Source organism: Ammospiza caudacuta, chromosome 1 (assembly GCF_027887145.1).
Source record: "Ammospiza caudacuta isolate bAmmCau1 chromosome 1, bAmmCau1.pri, whole genome shotgun sequence".
Classification (NCBI taxonomy): domain Eukaryota; kingdom Metazoa; phylum Chordata; class Aves; order Passeriformes; family Passerellidae; genus Ammospiza; species Ammospiza caudacuta.
In genome coordinates, this window is record NC_080593.1 from 21,092,986 (window position 1) to 21,115,458 (window position 22,473).

A 22,473-nucleotide genomic window follows, 5' to 3' on the forward strand; every position below is an offset into this window, starting at 1 on the left:
ACATCTATTGATTAAATTTCTGTCTGTAAAGAAAATCTATCTTATTAATAATTTTGAGATTTTTGGGGATCCAAAGGTGCTAGCTGAAGTTGAAATATTAGATGAAATAATTTTGCTATTATGAAAACATTATTTCTAATTAAGCAAAGATACTGTACCTAATGCTTTGAAAATAGCTGACACTTTATCAAATTTAAATAAAGGATTCAGAAAATACAGACTAGTAACCACAAATATATAGATTATAATTGGCAGATATCATGATTTAAAGAATAACAGTAGGAAACTTATGAAAAAGAAATTACATTTCAACTAATGTATTGAAATTCCTGGAACATGCAATTATAAAAAAAGATTTGTAAAAAAAAAAGGGATTAACACAACAAATATGCTTTGAAAATGCTGCTGAAAAAATGTCACACAGGAACTACCCAGGATATGAAGTAGTTACAGATTAAGGAATAAAATATCTCCATGGGTTAAAACATGGGAAGTAGAAATGAGCAACTTTATTACAGCAAAATTACAGCAGTGGGGTCTTTATGAAAGTTCTGTGATATGTTTTGTGCTTAATGCTTTAATAAATGTTTGGGAAACAGCCAAATGGGAATGACAAATCTTGCAAATGGAACAAAAAGTTTCATTTACTTCAGTACAAGAAAAGATTATGGGGATATTCAGAAAGTTTTCATCAACTGGGTGAATGAGTGGTGTGATAGCAATAGAAACTGTAAGCTTAATAAATAGTAACCACAATATTAGAGCAAACACATTGAGACACTTATCCTCACCACTGAGTTCTGAATTGAGTAAATTAACTGAAGACAAACCCAGTCATCATAACAGATAATGTGTGCACCCAAAATCAATAAATCTGAGCAAATAAATAGGGGAAGGAAAGTAATACAGAATTCTGATGAGAATTAGACAAACTGCTTATCAAATTTCAAAAGATTCTAATCAAAAGCATGGAAAACATCCAAGAAGGAACTTAAAAATGGAAATTTTTTACTTCAGAAAGAAAATAGGATTTGTTCCCTCAAATCTGCTGTGGAAAAACCTCAAAAGAAACATAGCAAAGGACAGCTAAAAGTAGTAAAAAAACACTCTAACTGATATTAAAAATTGGAAATGAATCATGCTTTTCTCCATGTATCATAATTTAAGAAAGTCTTCATCAGTTAATGAATTAATAAATTGACAAAATCAAATGAGAAAAAAACCACCTTACTCATAACATGTGGTTAATTTTTGATGCCTCTTTCCACACTACATTGTTAATGCCAAAAAGTTAGAATGGTTTGAAGAAAGAGGAATTCAAGTGGAGAAAATGTGTAAGTAAGATAGCAGGAATATCCAGAATTAAAATAATAAATATTGAAAATATTTTTGAAAACTAAAGTTTAAACCAACTTATAGCTGTCACATTGAGATGACATGTAGGCTCAGATTAACCTGTATTGGCAAAAACTTCTGAGTTGGGTCATTCAATCCTGGTGTAAATTTTTTGTCTTTTTTTTTTAACTACAGGGTTCCTTAAACTGGATTATATTTATCACTTGAACACAAAAAGCATCTGTGTATGTGTAATATTGGTACCTAGTGTAATCTAAGAGCATATATAATGTGCTCTTTTGCCAACTGCTCATTTTGCACATTATACATTTGCTGTTGCCAGTGGGTGTGTGTTTTGAGGCTGAAATCTGCTTGTGTGCTTTGGTGAGGAGGGGGAGACTTAAGGTTTTGTTTGGCACATCTGCTTATCTTTACATGCAGGCCCTCAACCTGAGACATCCAGGTGTCTTCAGCATTGAAATACTCACCCCATTCTAAAGTAGATAGACTTGGACTCTAAATTCTGCTGAACAAGTAGCATTTCAAAGCATCCTGACCCAGTTTTTGAATTTTTCGGTCTGTATAAGCCTGAGGTATTTGGGCTGAGAGGTCATGGTCACCATGCTGAGCTGTGGAAATGAGGAGCCTGCATCCCCAAGCTAGCAGAGACATGGCCAGCTGTCAGGATAGTGGATGCAGCCCACATTTTTGAAGCATCATGTCACAAGTCAGGCTAAGGCTGTCCCCCTTTCAGAGCCAGTCCCAGCAATGCTACCTGTGCTGGCTTAGCTTCCCTTTGCACTTGCACAGAGAGCAGACATTTACAAGGTAACCTGCATACTCAAATCTCATCCTTCAGTCTGCCACCTGCGTGCTCTTCAGAAGAGCCCTGGGTGCTCTTGGAATAAATTTCCCCTTCTCAGGTGGGAGCCTTAGTCTTCCTCATGTATTGAGGGTGGTATTTATGGAGACCCGGGGAGACTGTCACCCTGGTCACCCCGGCAGGTGGCTGTTTGGCCTCTGAGGTGGGGGCCAAACTGGTGGGCATATTCCCACCAGTCGGTCCCTGGCCAGACTCCCAGGTGTTCCCAGTCTCAGACACCTATTTCTGTGTTTCCAAGAACTGCGCTATTTTCTGTCACCTTTTCTGAGGTGGCTGTGCCCACTGCTGCTGCCTGACGCCAGGTACCGTCCCACCAGGATCTCCCCGCGATGGGGGCTCACCCGCCCCCGCAGGCTCCGGCTGAGCCGGGGAGACCCGCGGCGCGGAGGGAGGAGCGCGCAGGGCCATGTGAGCCGCTGGCGGCGGCGGCGGCCCTCGGGGAAGACAGATGGGGTGAGAGACAGCGCCCGGTCCGGCTGTCAGCGCGGCCCCAGCCCCGCCGCGGAGGGAGCCCCTCCTCCCCGCGCTCCCGGCCGGGGAACCATGGCGTCCAGCGAGGAGGACGGAGGCGGCAACGGCGCCGTGGAGGAGAAGGAGAACGGCAAGAAGAAGAAGAAGCTGGGCGTCCTGGCCACGACATGGCTCATCTTCTACAACGTCGCCATGACCGCGGGGTGAGCGGGCGCGGGCGGCGGAGCGGGGGCGGCGCGGCCGGGGCGAGGCGGGGGCCCGGCGGGGCCGGGCGGGAGAGCCGGGACGCGGGGGAGCCGCCGGCAGCGGGGCTCCCCTCGCCTGCCGAGCATTGCCTAATACGGTGCAGCGCTGCCGGCCGCCGGCGCGTCACCCCGCGCCCGCCGCGGAGGTTAAGTATAGCCGGGACCGGCATGCCGGGCGGGGGAGCCGCGTCCCGCGGCGCGGCCTCCCGGATGCGGACGGGGCTGCTGGGCGCCCGCGGGGAGCCGGCAGCGCTCCGCAGTGCCCGGGGGCCCCGGGGCCGGGGTCCCGTATGGGGCGGTCGGTGCGCCCGGGCTGTGAGCGAGCAGAGCCCGCCCCGGCTCCCGGCGGGCAGAGCTGTCCAGAGCCAGCCCGGCCCGCGGGCAGGAGCGATGAGCGGGGACCGGGGCACGCAGAACAGTAGCCCTGGAGGTTCCTTTGAGCCTGTGCTCCGTGCTGCGAGGCGTTGCTGTGAGGAAAGAGGGTATTTATCTTGAATAACAGATCATAAGGGCAGTCAGGTTTATGTTGTTAATTCTCGAAGCACATATTCTCACTTCTTGAAGATTTTCACTGTTCACTAACTCCTGGGGGAAAAAACCTCAACCTATCCATTTCCACGTGTTTAAAAGAAAGCTAAGAATGAAAAAAATTACAACTTCTAGTGTGATATTCATCATGAGAACAGTTTTCCTTTGGTTACTAATGGGTGGTCTCACTGCCCTTTGAATCCCGTAGAGTAAAACTAACACGCCGCAGTTGAGGCAGGAGCTCAAGCACTGCTGGAGAAAGTCAGGAATGTGATCGTAATGGCTTTCGTCTCACTAGCAACTGTGAATCTTGATTATTTATTAAAGTCTGTTCATATATTACTGCAGCACTTTTTGAAAAGTGCTTTTACGTGAGGTTAATGTTACCTCATTGAATTACCAGTCTTGTGCTCCATGTGTGAATTTGCTAATGAACACTGACTCTTGCCACTGACTTTTATATGTCTCTAAAAGATTATCGAACCATATTAGTTTTGACCTTAGGTGCTGCATCAATATCTCCCACTTCCTTCTCTCTCATTTTCCATTAATATCAAAAGAAATTATGGCACACAAAATTGGATTTTTTATGTGGAAACAGAAAAAAAGAGGTAGGAATAAATCTTATAATTATTTATGGGTACAATTTAAGAGAAAAATACATATTTGAAATACAGGTATACTTAACAGAGACACTACACAGGATAAATATTTAACCAGAACAGTATATTTCTCCAGTTGTCCAGGTGGTAGTGCAATATATCAAAATGTTTCTGAAGTTTTAGCAAACTAATGCTTAACTACATGTGAACAACCATTCTAATAAAAAAACCTGCAGCTTATCTTTGTTTCTAAACAGATTTAAGGGACTAAAATGACAGATCAATACTCAGTTTTGCTGAAAGTCCCAACTGGAGATGCTTCCTTTATTACAGAAGCTGTTTTCCATTTCCTGGTGATTTGTAATAATCAGTATGAGGACTTTCCTGAGATCCAAAGTCAAAGCCATCGACAGCTGAATAAATCTATCTACAGAAATTTATGTCCACATAAAAAAATCCTTTAAGAAAAATACACTTGCTATCTTTGATTCTGAGTGTAGTCCAAGATTACTTCTCTCTGCAATGCTTATGCTTTGGTTGTGGAATGATATGCAGAAAATGCCTTGTTAGGTTAAATATATTATGACTTCTCAGTCTAAGTCACATACAGAGCTGTTGCTGCCACATTTGTGCTGCCAGCTGGATGTAAACTCAGCATCACCTTCCTCTTGTCAAATACCTCACTGTAAAAAGGAGCAGCTCCACTGTGAAAGACTTCCAGTCATATTCCAGTAATTCTTTGTTTCCACAGTGGTTGGAGACAATCTGAAATAAATGCACTCATATTTAAAATCTGTTATAAAATCTAAGTAACACTTGCAGGGGAAAATTTTGGAGCGCTGACAGATCAGATTCATGGGCTTAAAGTAGAAGGGATCAAAGAGGGCAATCATTCCTGCTGTGTGGGGAAGCCTGACTAGCTCTATGTGAGTTTGAAATGCTGTCATGAAGTGCTGGAATAGGGCACACCAAGTGGCTGCATAGCAGAGGCCGCCGTGCTAGGGAGCTGCAGAGGGGCTGGCACTGACGTCCGTGCCATGCGAGGTGAGCCAGGAGCTGTCAGGATCCAGGCACAGGGGGTCTGACCAAACATTGCTATGTCCAGGTACCCTGTTTTCAGTGCTAGCCTATACCTTATGCTCAGGGAGGACTGCAGGAGGATGAGTTAAATATTTGTCCAAATGTTTATGTAAATATTTCTCTGATGTTTGTAATCTCTCTGAACCTGTCTCTGAGTATTTCTGAAGGCCTTCTGCTTTGTCACTTGGGCCCTTCCTTAGCCAGAGCTCTTGTTGCTGCAGAATATACTTGCCATGGCTTTGTGGAGAGTGAAAGGACTGAGTAATTGTTCCCAGCAATTTCAGAGAAGACGTTAAACTAAAATTTTTGTCATTTTTGATTTTTATTTTTACCTCTCCAAATAGCCATCCATAGCTCTTGCTATGCCTATGTCTATGTTAAAGAATTTTTGTACTTTCTTAGTTTTTTTGATTGAAACCTGAAGTTTTCAGTCTTCTTGCTAATGTGATGTTTTAAGAACAAAGTGCAGGTCTGAAAGGCTGAGAGAGTTGGGTTTTTCAGTCTGGAGAATGGAAGACATAATTTCTCCAGGGTGACATAATTTCAGTTCCTGAAGGGAGCCCACAAGAGAGCTGGAGAGGGACTTTTCACAAGCGCCTGTAGTGATAGAGACTATCACTAGAATAAGGTATAATGGGTTTGAACTGAAAGAAGACAGGTTTAGATTAGATATTGGGAAGAAATTCTTTACTCAGAGGGTAGTGAGGCACTTGCAGAGGTTTCCCAAAGAACTCCTGTATGCCCCATTCCTGGAAGTGTTCAAAGCCAGGTTGGACGGGGCCCTGAGTGACCTTGTCTAGTGGAAGGTGTCCCTGCTTATGGCAGAGGGGGTTGGAACTAGATGATCTCTAAGGCCCATTCCTACCCAATCAATCCCATGATTAAGGAAAATATAGTACACTGTTTAGAAAATCCTTATTATATAAAAAGGGGTTTATTACATGGAAGGAATTCTTCATGCCTTGGATTATTTTACAGAGTCTGTGCATGTGATCAACCCACAATTTAGATGTTTATTTTTTTAATCTCAATTTCCATTCTAAATCTCAATTTAAATTTTATGTCAAATTCTACTATGATTAAAAGATACTGTTACTTTATCTTTCTTTACATTGGAAGGGTTATTAGTTGGCATCATTTTTCAATTTCCTAAAAAAAACAAAATAAATTTATCCAACACCCTCAAATGTGCTAGTTAAATATGTTTCTTGAGGTCAGGAGCATAGAACATCCATCTTTCAGCACTTTGGAGTCTGATTTTTAAGTCAACTTTTAAAACACTTCTCAACACTTTGGAAAACATAATTATAGTGGTAGTTTTGTTTGGACAATCACAAACAGGAGCATTAAAATCACTAGTCAGTCCTGAAATCAGTGAGTTGAGAGGACATGAAAAATGTAAAACTGACATGCATAAATTCCAGTCCTTTACTTTGACAAACTTGCGACTCAAACAGTGACTTCAGGGCCAAGCTCACCATGTGGTTTCAAATAACAGTATTTAATAGTCAAGATGGATGAGGATTTAATAGATACATAAACATTTACATAAAAATATGTAGTCAGTGCTGGAGAAAAGTCTGATGGATGGGTGGTTTTGGGGGATTCCCTCAATTTAGTCAATCCTTGGAAGGCAGCAAATTATTCTCCATTATTTCCCAAGTAAAGAGATGAGTGTAATGTTTACATAATATTATATACTATTTGTGTCTAAATATATTTTTGATGAACTAAGAACACCGACAAGTGAAGAATCAAAGTTAACCTGGGAAGAAAAATACTCTACTAAATTATTTACGATGGATGGATATTTTTAGAATTCTAATTTGAAATGTATCCATTCTCTTTCTTTTATAGGTGGCTGGTATTAGGTATTGCCATGGTGCGGTTTTATATACAGAAAGGAACACATAGAGGCTTATTCAGAAGCGTTCAAAAGACGCTTAAATTTTTCCAGACATTTGCTTTGCTTGAGGTAAATTTTATACATTAGTTTGCTTTACTGGATGCTGCATATCATAGGCAAAACACATTATTATCCTGAATTTAAGATAAGAATATTATATCAGTTCTAGAAGTCCTTTTTACTTTATTATTTAATGAAGTTTTGGGGGTGGGACAAGGTGATTACTTGAAACAAATCAGCATGTGTTTTTCAGACTTAATTCTAATATTTCTTTAAGTCAGTGCCTGGGAACTGCTTTGATTTGAGAGTCTTTAATGCAAAAGGCAAAATCTTGAAGGCATTACAGCCAGCAGATAAGCCCTCTAATGTAGTAGATATCACCATCTCAGAGACTGAGTATATATAAAGAATATACTCTTTATACTGGACTTACTATCCTTCTGTGCCTTTCCTGCTTCTACTTATTTAAAGATGGGATTCACACATCCCGTATAACCCATTGCTACAGGGTCTGTGCAAGATTTGCAAAGTATTCTTTAAGTAATACTTTTACAAACTGTACACTACTGGTCTCAGTTCTGGTACATCTGTGGAATGAAGCTTTATTGCTGGGTTTATGGAGCACTTGCAGTTCTTTCCCAGGCACAGCAAAGAATGTCTGTCTACATTTTAATTTTTTTTCCTCAGTCTGCCTACAACATTCTAATTCAAACAACTGTTAAAATCATGTCATCAGCTGCATATAAGCTTTTGTGCTGTTAAACTTTCACTGTAATTCTATTCAAACCTGCCAAAATTATGAAAAGCTCTTCATTTGCTAAACATTACTGACCAGAAAATACATTGTATCTCAAGCTTCATAGCTGTCATTGACAAAAGTATATTAATGTTAATAATCTGTAATAAATGTAGAACATTTTAAAATTGCTGTGTGGTTAGCATTCCTTATGTGACTTCCTCTACACTGTCCTGTAAAATTGTTCTTTGAGTAAGGTAAAGGAAGAGAAGCTTACTAGTTGAAAAAAATGCTTTGTAAGTATATAAATCTCTAATATTTACAATTAAATTGAAAAACAAATGTCGTTCATGTATTTGCACAGCTCAGATGAGACCATCCCAACACTGATTGCCAGGGCTCTGCCATGTATTTCTTTTTAAGACTGTTAGTGGGAGACAAAATCCAGAATTGAGCCTAGGTTTATATTAATGTCAAAAGGCCATGTTTATAGGGTAGCTAGTAACTGATGCCACACATCAGTAACCTCTGACATTTTTATTTACAGGTAATCCACTGTGCAGTTGGTGAGTTCTTTGTTTTAGTTTCTCCTGTAGCTAGTTAAAACATGAACTGTGGAGCAGAGATAACATGTTTCTCTTTTTAAGGAATAGTTCGCACATCTGTGCTTGTGACTGGGGTCCAAGTGAGTTCCAGAATCTTCATAGTGTGGTTCATTGCACACAGTATCAAACAGGTATGTGTCTGAGCAAATTATGTTTTGATTGCTTTTAAGGAGAAGCTATTACTACAGTTATCATTTCACAAGGAAGACCAAGCTAAAAATTAATTCTGTTCCTGTAGAGAATGCTTACATATTTGAGTGCAATTTTGGAAGTTAGGGTTGCAAAATAGAATTTGTGTGATTCTTGCCAGGAGACGGAGTCTGGGTCGTAGCTGTGAATCATCCGTGTTTTCAGCATCGTGCCCTCTGTGGTCTGCCTAAATGAAATCAATGACTACTCCTGTTATTTACAAGCAAAACTACCCTAGTGTTAACAGTTCCCTTTCAGAAATTTTAATTAGCACTTGCTGAATTAATCTAAATAAAAGGTAAATTCATGTTTTTAAATCTATGTCTTGAATTCACATGGATAAACATGGTAGCGATTTTGCTATTATTTTTAGAAGCCTTCTCAAAATTTTAATGTTACGGTAATCTGTTAAGATTGTTAATTTGATGGCATCTAGTGTGTCACAATGGCACCTAAGGACCTGTGTAAATGACAATAGTTATTTGCCTGGCTTTGGGTGGCTGTTGTAAGGTTAGTGATCCATTAGGAGAATGAAGCAAGCAGTTCACAACTAGTAGGTAAGGACATCAGGTTCAATTTCTGAGTTGTGCTTTCTATGAAAGGCATATAAAAAATTAAGTGATAGAGTTTGAGCTCCTGAATTTCTTCAGAACTTGAAAAGCTGAGCCATTAAACTATCTCACCAGCAGATGGCATAGGCCTTTCTGCAGATGAATCATCCTAGCACCTGCCTCAGTTATCAAATCTTCATTTCATTTCACAAGAGGACTTGTTTTCTACACTGCATCTTTTCCTTTGACATGGAATAAAGTAAATAGGGTTTTCATAGGGTTAATTTTTTTGTTCTTCTTTTTTCTTGTTGTTGTTTGTTTTTAGGTTTTATTTGGAGTTTTTTTGGTTTTGTTTTAGTTTGGTTTAGGTTTTTTTTTTTTTTGTAAGCTAACTTTTTATATTTTTCTGTAAGGCAAAATGTCTCAAAGATTAACAAGATTCTTATATTGAATATCTACACATGAGCTGGATTATAGCACTGCATTTTGCCTTTTTTATTATCTGCAGTAGACTAAATCTTAAGCCTATCCAGCAATTTCTTTTATTTCCTCTATCTACACTACTGTAGGCCAAGCTGTGTCCAAGAAGAAATGCATTTGAATGTATGTCTGATTGTATTTCATGCTGTTATTGCTTAGCAGGCATGAATGTTCAGGGTCACTCTAGGTGGTGAGAGGCACGTCAGTGATAATAGCCAGAGCCAGACCTCCCCACTTGACTGCAGATTTGCAAGGCAGCAGATAGGAATTCTCTGCATACTTATTTAAAGCTCTTCTGCTTGGATTTAGCCCTGTGACATGAATCCAAGTTTGAGTTATCAATGTTTGTCTCTAATTGCATGAGGCAAAGAACAGCCTAATTCTGTCTTTACCTTTGCATATTTGTTTAGGTGTCTTTGCACTTCAGTTGCTGCTATTTGTTTGTGATTTTGGTGCTATTTTTATGTCACCATTTTCTTTATGATGTTGGTGAGATCCTTCTGCTAAAATTGCACCTTCTGTGACTGACACATTGAGGGTGTGATTTTATTAGCACTTATAATTCTTTTTGACTTTTGTCAGAGTTGTGGATTTTCAGCATCTTGGAGATATATTAAGGTTTGTCACCAAGTTGCATTTTATTTTGAAAAATAATTTCCCTTTTTTATTTTTTTAACAAAACTTGAGTTGCTTTATTCTATTTCACAGACGTCCCTGGGGCTTTTCATCCTTCAGGCATAGAAGTGTGTTACAAAATTCCTCCCCTCTTAAAGGAAAGAAAATTACTTGTGTGTAATTTTTCCTCACAGAAGGTAGTGTTTGTAATAGATCCCCAGGTGCCTTCTTTGTATTTGGGGACTTTTGTTTATTTGTTCACTCAGAGTGAAAAAGACCTGGTGTTTTGAAACAGCAGAAATGTGCTACTTACTGATGAGGCAGTTTAATGACTCAGAACTTAAATCTTACATGGGATTGTTGAGTGAGTTTACCCAGAGCTCCTGGTCTACCAACTACTCTTCATTTAGTGAGCCATCTGTGCTCCAGCTCCTCAACTATCTTGGAGCTCCCTGAAGTCTGCCAAGCTTGATCTTCTGTGACCAAGTTCCAGTTAGTAGGTTATATAAAGCAATTCCTTTTGTCTAAAGCTTCATGGAGATGTGCATTATATATCGAAGAGGAAGCAAGATAGAAAGTAAGAGAAAATCTAGGAAATGGAGTAGTGAAATGCAGAATTAAAAAGTGATTATGAGAAGAACATACCTTCTGTAGCATTTTGTTGTTCTTGCTGTTTTGAGGAGGAAAAACATGAACAAGTAGATAAACCACAAATAGAAGGGGGATAGTTAGGTAGTCTAGTGGAATGTAGGTAGAAAACACCGAGGAAGAATAAGCATAATTATAGGGTTTTATATTTTGATATTTGCATAATGGAGGAAGATTGCTCAATTTGACAAATGTCTGTTTGTTAGTAATCACATATGATAATGAACTGTACATGGTCATGGTTTCAGCATATCACTTTTGTGCCAAAATTGTTCTTCTTTACAAGGTACTAGTTCTGTTCTATATATCTTAAAGAGAAGTCTGTTGCAGTTTGCACAGAAAAGAAGCCTAAGAATGAAGAAAATGTTGGTTCTTTATACTTCTGCAGATCCAGAATGAGGAGAGCGTTATTCTTTTTCTGGTGGTATGGACTGTGACAGAGATTACTCGATATTCCTTCTACACATTCAACCTGCTCAACCATTTGCCATACTTCATTAAATGGGCCAGGTGGAGATGTCTTGCACTCGAGTTTCTCATGGTTCTGTGCATGTTGGTTTCACGCATGCTGAACTAACACACAGGAGAGCAGATGTTTGAGCTTTGGTTATGTGTCAGCAAAGTGCAAGTCAGTTGCTTTCTGTACTTGGGATCATTGCTGCTTGGTTTAATATGTTAAAAACATTTTAGCTGAGGTTTTTGGAGTATGGTTTTTTCTTTGCTTTCTATGTCTCACAGTTTGAACTCTGCTTTCACTTACTCTAATTTCTTTTTCATTTACTCTAATATTTTTCTCTATCTTTTAATTTTATCTCCTCTTTTAATTTGCAGTATGACTGTTTACGATGCTTTGAATACAGTGCCCAAAACAACACACCTGTGCTAATCTTTGTGGATGTTAGTTTTCTGAAAATGTGGGAGTTGTTGTCACTCAGTCTGTATTATTACTTTATAAGAAGTTCTGCTCTATCAGAGTTTTTGTAAGATTATATCTATGTAGTGAAGTTAAATACTGACTTAGTTTAGGCCACAAAAAATTGAGTTCCAAATCAAAACTGTCTTGATTTTGAATCATTCTTCAGATTGGCCACTAGATCACATACACTACACAGACTGTGTGTGTTTATCAGGAGACTTGACTGGAATAGTATTCTATGTAGTCATTATTTGAAAAATACATGTAAGGCAGGCTTGTTATGTTAGAAGAAGAATATCTAAGCTACATTCAGTACAGATGACTCCTATTTAAAAGAGTTTGTTTGTTATTTTCCTTTATTTTTGTTTTATAGATAATACAGGTTTGATGCTTCTAGTGTGCTTCTTTGATATGTCTGATATTTATGTCCATTCTTATAAAACATTTCTTTTTTGCTAGTGCCTAAGTGAGAGACTTGTTTAAGCACTAAATTACAAACTTAGAGATAGTCAGATTGGCTATCATTAGAAATTTTTTTTAATACAGACTTCAGAAAGAGAAATGCATTCAGAACAAATTACATTGACAGATGATAATTTTTACCATCAGGTCAGTGTGCCTTGAATAACAGAATTTTGTTTCCATAATATAGACAGTAGGGGAAACCAACATTCTCACTGAAAAGACATATGGTGAAATATTAATATAAATAAAACATTTGAAAATATATTATTTTTTCATAAAGTCTAAAATATCCCTTCAAGATTTATGGATAAACAAGCAGCACAACTGGGCGTGAATTCAGTATGAATTCAGTATCAGAGAGATGGAATTTCTGATCTTTAGCTTATAACTGCATAGAGACAAACAATATGTAAGGTATTATTTCCTTCTTATCTAATCTGCATTCTTCTTGGTGCTGCCAAGCAATAGGACAGGAGGCAAAGGGCAGAAACTGATGCACAGGAAGTGCCACCTGAACATGAGGAAGAACTTCTTTACTGTGCAGGTGACTGAGCTCTGGAACAGATTGTCCAGAGAGAAAATCCAGTGTCTCCCTCACTGGAGATATTCAAAACCCATCTGGACATAGTCCTGTTCCATGTGCCTTAGGATAACCCTGCTTGAGTGGGGAGACTGAACCAGGTGACTCATTGTGGTCCCTTCCAACCTGAACTATTCTGTGATTCCCCTCATCTGTGAGTCTTCTAAGCCCTTCTGCTTCTAGGAGGATTTCATGCTTAGCTGCTGCTTGTTTGGATCTCATTTCTTTTGATCAGGGAGTTCACATTGTGAACTTTCTCTCCGTGTGACAGCTCTCATTGCTGTTCCCAATATGAACTGGAGAATTGTTCAATAGGAGAACCTGCATATCCATGGTGCACTGTGTGAAAGGACAGCACATAACCTATTGATTACAATTTTCATTCTGTCACTGCCTATGTGGCCTTTGGCATTCAAACCACATTTTCTTTCAGCTGGATGTTTTGCCTTTTATTTGAACATCATCTCACTTTAATTTAAAATGGATCTGATAAGTTTCTGGCACTTTAATTTTCTTTTCTCTTTTTATTCCAATTTCCATTAGTGGTAAATGTAGTATTCCCATGTTGTAGTGAGTAAAACGGGCTCTTGATGCTATTCAACATTGTCATTATCTTCAAACAATTTGCAGTACATACAACTGACCCAGTGTGTGTGCACTGTGATGAAAACATGTAGGATCATCTGAGATTCAGTCCTGGTCTGAATCCTGTTGGTGACAACAGGACTAAGAATAGTACATTTAAAAAAAATCATTACTGGAGACTAAAAATTTGAGGGTTGTTCTATTAGAAAGAGATAAAAAACATTCTGTCACTTCTCTGTTTTTAAACAAAGCACTAAGGAATTCTCTTGTCAATCTAAGCAACTCTACTGAAAGTAACTGAAACTAATATTTTGTGTCAAGTCAGGATGTGATCCCTGATTCTGGTGCAGGAACCACTTTAATACATTTCTGTGCCACTAATAATAAGAAGTGAAATTTTAAAGTTTACGGAGTGTTTCTCACAAGGTTTTTTTTTAATTCTTATTATTTTTCAATTCAGATACAACTTTTTTATCGTTTTGTATCCTGCTGGAGTTGCAGGTGAACTGCTAACCATATATGCTGCTTTACCCTATGTGAAGAAAACAGGAATGTTTTCACTGAGACTTCCCAACAAATACAACGTCTCCTTTGACTACTATTACTTCCTTATTATTGTCATGTTCTCCTATGTGCCATGTAAGTACTGGTTAACTGTAGAAACATTTTAACATCATAAAAATAAATCTTCAGCGATGCTATAAACACTGCCTGTATTAAAATTTGCTGAACACTTTCTACTGTAAGAGCCTGCTTTCTGTTGTGCCAAGCTTTATGTGCTTTAATTGGTTAGGCTGAAATTTACTGTCCTGTTATCTGCTTAGGAACATAATCTGTCTTAAAAATTTTAATGAACATGCTAAAATTATTTCTCAGACTTGGACGAACTTAGAAAAGTTGCTGCTTACACACAGATATGTCTGTAACTGTGTCATTGGGACTTTCTAGTGCCTCTCCCACTTTGAAATAATGACTTTAAAATGGTTCTGCAAGTTGTGCCAGAGATATGCTGTGGCTTTTTACTACTAATAACCATTTACCTTGGAAAAAGCATCATTCAGGCATGCTCAGGAAAAACTTGAAGCAGTATTCTCTAAGATTTCATTTTCACAGAAATAACACCCCCTCCCCCCAAACCTCTCTGAACACCTGCAGTGCCTGGTTTAATCAGTTTGCCCTTGTACTTATGCATGCCAGAAACCATGGAGGCCAAGCAGAGAGAGTACTTATCTGTCTTTCATTTCCAGTGTTATGTCCACTGCTACCTAAGCAGTGAAGACAAGGAAAAAACACCCTGATGTACCAGATATTCCACCACAAATAGGGCTAGACCAAACTAGGCAAATGTAATATTTTAGATAATATTAATAATAAAATATATAATATTTTAAAATACATATTAAGTACATTGAGGCAGCAGATTAGAGAGAGAAATTGAAAAGCAGGAAAACTGAAGTTAAAGAGTCTGTGATCTGCATTCATGAAAGGCATTAATTTGAGAAGGCAGCATTCAATATGGACTTTTACAATATGAACACGCAGTTAAATTTTTGGTTCCAATAAGTCATGAAGGCTAACAAGAGAGATTTATGTCAACAAAAATATTCTAAGGTGTGATAACTTTCTAACAGTTTTACATCTGTTTATGTAACAACACTTCAGGAATAAATCCAGTTTTCTAGCCAATAAATGTAAGGATCAACTCTGTCAGTAGAACAGTAATATAATAGATGGCAGAGGGACAGCAAAGAGGCATCTCCCTACTTCAGACTTGAACAAATAGGGTAAATTTGTATCCTCCTCCAAGTCTTCAAAAATGCTTAGGACAGATTTGAAGTCTTCAAGCACTACCAGAATGTGGTGAAATCCTGTTTCTACAAGGAAACTGTTGGAGTGAAGTTCCTTGAACACAGGGTATTTATTCAGGGATAAATGAGCTTTGAGTAATTATTGTTTTTTAAATCACTGCAATATTCATGACTTGTTATTATTCACCTTAATCAACTCAACCACTGTGTGCTATAATTTTTACTCAGTTCATCATTCTGTAAAATAGTGGTTTTTCATTATGTGATCTGTTGAATTTTTCCATCTAATTTGCTTTCTTTTATGCTTTGATCAAGTATTTCCACAACTGTACTTCCACATGCTGCGGCAGAGAAGAAGGGTGCTTCATGGAGAAGTGATTGTGGAAAAGGACGATTGAATCAAGCTGTGTAACCATGGTGCTTTCAGTGGAAAGGAAAAGAAGAGAGGGTAAAGACCCAAAACTTCCTCTGATTTTTCTGAGTCCAAGTTTTAAAACATGGAACAAGAATAAACAACTGTGCCTGTGCCTGTGGATTGTATTATTTTTGCAATTAATATATTTTGAGACCTACCTTTTCATCCTCAGATTCATTTTGGTTTTTAATTGTTCATTTCTTCAAAGAAATATTTTCTTTTTTTCAATAGGTTGACGAGTAGCTTTAAGAATTATAATAGCTACTATGCCTTCTGTTCTGAAAGTTCTGTTATGACCTGTAGTCATTATCAAGAACAGAAGAGGAGTTGATAAGTTGTACTGAAAGTGAGTCTTCTGGAAATCAGAGTGTAAATTAGGTAATGATGTTTTTCATAGACTAGGTGAATTGAATGGTATTTAAGCTTTATATTAAGTAATACCTTTCCAATTATAAGTACTGTAGCACGTTGTTTAACATTTTTTTAATTACAGTATCACATGCAGAATTCCAGAAGGACTTTTGAAAAGAGTTGAATTCTTGATTGTCAGTGCAAATTTAGACCTCTCTGTATTTTAATATGTAATTTTAAAGATACTTAGGGTAATAGATATAATATTAACTGGTTAAAAGTTTGTGCTGAGGAGAAGACAGGTTGTGCCTTCCTTTTTCTAATCAGTGGCTGGAATGGGACTCCTTTGCAGAGCAAAGCTGATTGTCAGCATGTTTCCTATTCTACATTTAAAGTATGTATGCAGAAAAATCAGTATTGCATTGAAAATCTGTAGCTATGGTGAGATATTTGACTTCTTTTCAATAGCTTGGTGGGATAAAATATATTTAAAATATCATCCTAAAATATAAATTGTGCTTTGATTCATCCCATTGGGAAATTTTAATTGCTCCCTCCCCATTAATTGTTTATACTGGGTTGACCTAATTCTATTTCATGTCTTCAATAATCTGCAGGAAGGATCTACAGTATATTGATAGAAGTTAGAGGTGATTTTATACTATATGATACTTGAGTGGGAGAGGTCCAACAAATTGGGAGGTTTTGATCTAACAGCCTAGCAGATTCAGAGAAAAGGTGATGCATTTGAGGAAACTTGGATACTGAGTAAGAGAGAGAAGATTGAGATGTAGTAATGTGGTATGAAGCCTTCAAAATGTAGGCAGCAAAGCCGTCTTGTTTCTGGCTTCATTGATGTCAAAAGAAGTGTATGCATATGTGGAAGAGCTGCATCAGGCAGTTGTAAATCAGAATACTTGTGGTTGCTGAGGTAATTTCTGGAGTAGAGTCTTATGTTTTGGCTACCTCAGGGATGAAGAATTGGATAATCTTCTGAAAGCTCAGAGAACAATAACAAAACTAGTGGAAGTGAGAGGAAATTCGGAAAGATTGAGTTGCTAATATGTGTAATTCTTTGTTCTATGATAAATATGGAAGAACTTTAAAAAGTATGGAGGTGTAGCTATGATGAATTTGGAACAAGGGAAAGAGGCAATGAATATCAGAAGAAAGGTCCTACTGATTAGTTCAATTATGGAATGACACAGCAATGCTTATCAATGCATGCAGTGTCTTGGAAGGGTTTCAGTTAAAGTTGGCAAGAGATTGAACTGCATATTTGAATAGGCAGTTTCCATTTTTAGCTTCAATGATACTATGATAATACAGCTTTTTGAAATTTGTAGATATGCCAGAATAAGGTGTACTAAGTAATTTATTTAAAAAGTAAGAATTTGCTATATCCCTGACTTTTAAAATCCATGTTGTGCCTTGGATTTGTGATATTTATGTATGTCTTCATTACACAGAAATGAGTTTATTTTATTTGACAGGTGCATAGTGTACTTGAGACAGAACAGTTGTATTTCTTTAAATTTTAAAAGGTGTAATCTTTATATTCCTTAAATTTCACACAAGGTGCTCTAATTTAACTTACTACTTCTGTTTTATATGCAGCTAAAATGATTAAAAGTTTTAAACATAAATTACATTTACAACACTGAATCACAAAATAGTTGTGTTACTATGTGTTCAGACTGGCAGTTGTATGTGTCCAACATTCTTTACTGTTTTATAAACTACGAGGAACATATTGGCAGTTTTGGGAAGTATATCTCCATTAGCAAACAGAAGAGTGTGATGAAATATAAAAAGCTCAGATTAGATTAAGTTCTGTGTCTCTTTTTACTGTCAGAGCAGCTCACTGAAGACCATAGCTATAAATTCATTGAAATTGCATTGGATTTGAAATCCTTGATCAGATAAGTGTATAAGTGTAGATAGTATTCTTACTAAAGGAAATACTTGCGCAATAAAAGTGTATTATATTTGTTTTCATTGTGGCCCGAGGATATTATTATATGTTAATCAAGGACCTATTTTTATATCCTTTTGTACATATGAAATGAAAAAAAAAACCAGCACTGTTTGCTACAATCTTGGGTTGCACTTCCATAAAGCAACAATGTACAAGGTAATGATACAATTTAAAACTGGATTTACAGCCACGAAAGAGTCTTGCTAAATAATGAATTAACAAAAGTAAAGCTAAAATTTACTCACAGTATCATATTCAATGTTTCATTGACCAGAGAGATTGCCATGTAGATTAGTTTACATGACATTTACCTAAGAAAAGTAAGCAACATGTTCTTTTCTTCCTTCTGTTTTTTGACTGAAACATTTCCATGAAGCCTCTTTTTCACATAATCAGTAAGGTTGGAAAAGACCTCCAAGGTCACCAAGTCCAACCTTTGAACACTATCACATCAGCTAGACTATAGCACTAAGTGCCATGTCCAGCTGCTTCTTGAATGCTTCCAGGGGTGATGACTCTACCACCTCCCTGGGGAGCCAGTTCCAATGCCTGACCAGCCTTTCCATGGAGAAATTCTTCCTGATGTCCAACCTGAGCCTCCCCTGACACAGCCTGAGGCCTTTTCCTCTTGTCTGGTTGCTGGTTCTGTTAACACATCTTCTGAAACATAGTGAGAATTGCAGGTAAAATCTTCTTGCTATTGACTTCAGATGAGCTAGGATTTTATCCTAGGTAGTTATATTTAAATTTCAATATACCATCTTGAAACATTTAATTAACCTGTCAAATGGATATTAAAACTTAAGTATGATTTTCATATGGTGCTCTCTTTCCAACTTCTTTTTTACATCTGTCTTTTTGTCTTCCTCTCTGCAATATTTCTAGTTTTCTAAAGCGTTTAAATCCTCCTGCTTAGGTAAGATTAGGAATGTATTCAAACATCAGCATCTCTAATGTTTTCATGTAGTCTTTTAACAAATTGTCTTTATAAAGGTATTCTCTTACTTGTTCTATATAGGCCTTCTGAAATGAATTTATATAGAGCATGGCTTTATGAAACTTTTTGAATAGCAGTATATAGAAATAGGGAGATTCCTTTTAATCAGGTGACTTTTCCTACTATTGGTAGAAACAGAAACCATCTTTTGTATAAACTACCTGAAAGCAGCTGTATTTCTTGAGGTTCTTCCCAGCACTTACATACTATGAAAAGCTGTTTTGGGACAGACTGGGTTGTTTCACAGCTCAGCTCAGAATGTTTGGAGGTCAGATTCTGGCTTCAGGGCATGGGCAGCAGCAAGGAACATGGTGCTGAGGTATTGCAGCTTCTGTGTTACCTGGCAAGGGGTCACTGAGGCCATAGTGAGCAGTAGCTGATAGATGTAATTTCTCCCACCCTGCAGGATGTGAGATGAGAGGAAGCTGTGATTACTCAGTGTGCTGTCATTACTGTCTGCTGAGGGAGCTCAGGGGATCAGCTGGAGGATGTCTGTGCCCAGGGGGTGTGTTACAGAGAGGCTTTCCCACTCCACTCAGCTCTGCTTTGCTATCTGTTAGCCTACGTGTCTTGAGATGGACAGGTCTGCCAGGACGGGCATGGCACACCAACCTCAACAGCTCAGTTCAACATAAACTGACTTGGAGAAATGGTGCAGGGTGCTGTTTCCCATCCCCATTGAACATAACATTTGGCCAGGTTCATGTTCATGGATAGATTGCAAGTCTAGTTAACAGAGAGATGCATGGAGACCTGTTCTGTGACCAGATGCAAATATTTTAAATCTAGGTACATTTTAAATATAGGTCTAGCTACTGCTCTGATTGTTGTACTCTTGGTCTTCACAATAGCTTACTTCAGTGGATATTAGGATATGTGTATGGTTACTAAATAAACCAGAATGAAACCAATTCATAATCGTTACAATAATTTATAATTTCAAATTAGTTTAAATGACGTTAACAGTTTTTCAATCAAGCTCTTGCTTAATCTGCCTTAGAAAGAAAAAAAAGACAGGAAAGTTAATACAAATAAATGTTCTGCACTAGGTAGTAGGGCCTCATAAATCAAAATTTTCAGGCAGGCAAACTTGCTGCATTTCATGCAGGATTTTTTAAGTGGGTTTTTTTAATAAAAAAGGTGAAAGCTTTTCTGAAAATCAAAGTTTATTTCATAATGTATATTTTAAAATGTGCTGAGACTTACTGTATTATTTATTACCTGTTTACAATTTAAATTCATGCTGAACCTGCAGTTTTTATAGATGATAACCTGTAGCCCATTAAAATGTTTCATTCTGTGTTTGTTACAATGGCTGTTTAAAGAACAAACTCCCCATTTTTCCGCAGAGCTCTGTGTTCTCTTGCTCAAATGAGTTTCATTATTGTTACTGCCTGGGATGCTTTTCCAGGCTGCTGAAGGGCAGGTTTCAGAGTGCCAAGGGCAGCTCCGTGATCTCCTTCCAGGAGGGCACAGCTCCACAGTGGGTGGCACTCTCGGGTTGGTGTCGGGCACCGCGGTGCCACCGGTGCCATTCTGGGGTCTCGAGGAGTGCCAGCTCTGCAGATGTCCCCAGCTGATTCATCCCCATGACTTCCCAGATGGAGAGAGCTGTTAGGTCACAATAGCAAATCTGACAAGTGAACTGAGAGCTGTCCCAAGAGAACTGCAGAGAACTGAATGTTGGGTGACTGCAGCCCTCTCGAGGAAGTTGCTGACAGTTTCACACCTGCAGCTGGGAGTGGCTGGTGATGTACAATACTTTCTGTGTCATGTTGTACCACCTGAAACATGCTGTCCTTTTATTCATACTCTCCTGCCTCTCTCTGTTTGGTCTTGAATGTATTTGAATGTCCTTTCAGTTTATGGCTTTGTAAAAGTGTAAGCGCAGAAAAATTTATCTAAGTGTGTAGAATGTATATGTATAGAATTGTACTTCAAGTTTCTTAATGTAAATGCACTGCAACTGCTTAATATTGTTATTTCTTCTAAAATGGTTATCATTAGAAGTTTACACAGACAGGAAAGCAACACAATATGATACTTCTAATAACTTATTTATTTGCAAAAAATATAATATTTTTTTGATCTATATATTCAGATATTTGTTTTAGTGACTGTTAATTCTGTAGCACTGTAGAAATTAATAATCTATTAAAAGACGTATTTTAAACTTTGTTCTAGTTGATTTTTTATTTTTTTTTTTAGCATGTAGAAGTCAGTTCTTATAAGCATTCAGCATATTTCACCAACTGGTACTGTTTACAAATACTATACTTTTTTATTTAGAATTATTTCACAAATTAATTGTGAGGTCCCCTGTAACAAATTAATCTTGATGTCCCCTATTTACCCTTACCCAGACAGTCTTTTCATATTTCTTAAAATATATTCCGTAAAAACCAGGTAGGTTTGAGTAGTAATAATACTGGTTTATCAAAGAAGAGCAGAGAACACAGGACATTCAAGAGAATACCAATATGTATGAAAAAACATGCATTACAGTGATCCTGAAATAGATGTTCCAGTAGTAGATGTTTCAGTGTTTTGGAACAGGACTTTTTTGTGGTATTAACCTTTGAGAGGGATGGAGGCAGAGAACATCCTCTGTCTGTCCTTTGCCATGTGACTAACAATGACATTGCAGCTATGAGGATTTCGTTGCCATGACAGTATGAGAAAGCAGTTTGTGAGCATTCGCACCTACTTCTTTTGAATTAGGAATCAAGTGGTTGGAACCCCAAGGAGCTTAACTGCATATAAAGCTTAAATCCTCTTAGTCAGATGTATTATAATGAAGATGTAGATCTCCTAATCTGGGAAGTCACAGAAATGGTCTTCTGATCTAAATTTACAGGACAGGATTTACGTGTCCTGGTCCTCTACCAAGGTTAAGCAATTCAGATTTCTATAGAAGTCAGTGGAAGAACATCCACTGATCTCCACAGGACTGTGATGGGATGAAGACATTGGTGTATTCTGTTCTGTGTAATTCTGGATTCCTGTTAGTACTGTCTGGGGGAGAGCCTGTGCTTGCTGTGCATGGTGACACACTTCCTCCCAGCTTTGCAGGGTGCCCAGGACTGCTCCCTGCAGAACGCTCCAGAACACCTGGAAGTCTCCAGTAGTACACCACTATTGCATTATACTGATTTGAATTCAGCAGAGTTGTAGAAACTCCCTTCACATATCTATGTAAGTGTCTTTAATTTCTGAAATTAATCTAGGCCCAGTGAGACATCCCATTAAAAATAGGCAGGGTAGATCATCCCTCACAGCCGCTTGGAAATTCCTAGCTTGAAATGCTGCCGTCACTGAACAACTTTGATTTTCATATATAATCTCTTGGTAGTTTGTGCTCATACCACTTTTATCACATGGCACTTTGCCTGCCCTTAAGTGGCAGTTCCAGATTTCATAGAACAAATTGCAAATGACAAGCAAGAAAAGACTCAGATGGGTGTCCTGCTCCACACACAAAGCATCCTCCTGTGCTCGGAAGAG

General features: G+C 38.2%; 1 protein-coding gene across 2 annotated transcripts; it reads left to right on the forward strand.

Annotated features, from left to right (window-relative positions):
- Positions 1 to 2,696: 2,696 nt before the first annotated feature.
- Positions 2,697 to 21,124, forward strand: HACD1 (3-hydroxyacyl-CoA dehydratase 1). 2 transcript variants are annotated; one of them, XM_058814208.1, is made up of 7 exons: positions 2,697 to 2,892; positions 7,002 to 7,119; positions 8,334 to 8,352; positions 8,434 to 8,522; positions 11,263 to 11,384; positions 13,881 to 14,059; positions 15,544 to 21,124. In XM_058814208.1, the coding sequence occupies exons 1-7, from the start codon at positions 2,762 to 2,764 to the stop codon at positions 15,624 to 15,626; spliced, it is 741 nt and encodes a 246-aa protein (XP_058670191.1). In that variant the 5' UTR covers positions 2,697 to 2,761; the 3' UTR covers positions 15,627 to 21,124. The 2 variants fall into 2 exon arrangements, with proteins under 2 accessions (XP_058670191.1, XP_058670199.1); XM_058814216.1 differs by having other exon boundaries at positions 8,440 to 8,522.
- The last annotated feature ends 1,349 nt before the right edge of the window (positions 21,125 to 22,473 follow it).

Bases quoted from the DNA above. Each gene is read 5' to 3' on its own strand.
- HACD1 (XM_058814208.1), top strand. From the start codon at position 2,762: ATGGCGTCCAGCGAGGAGGACGGAGGCGGCAACGGCGCCGTGGAGGAG. The intron at 8,523-11,262 runs GTATGTGTCTGA...ATACTTCTGCAG, and splicing joins TTGCACACAGTATCAAACAG to ATCCAGAATGAGGAGAGCGT. The intron at 14,060-15,543 runs GTAAGTACTGGT...GCTTTGATCAAG, and splicing joins CATGTTCTCCTATGTGCCAT to TATTTCCACAACTGTACTTC.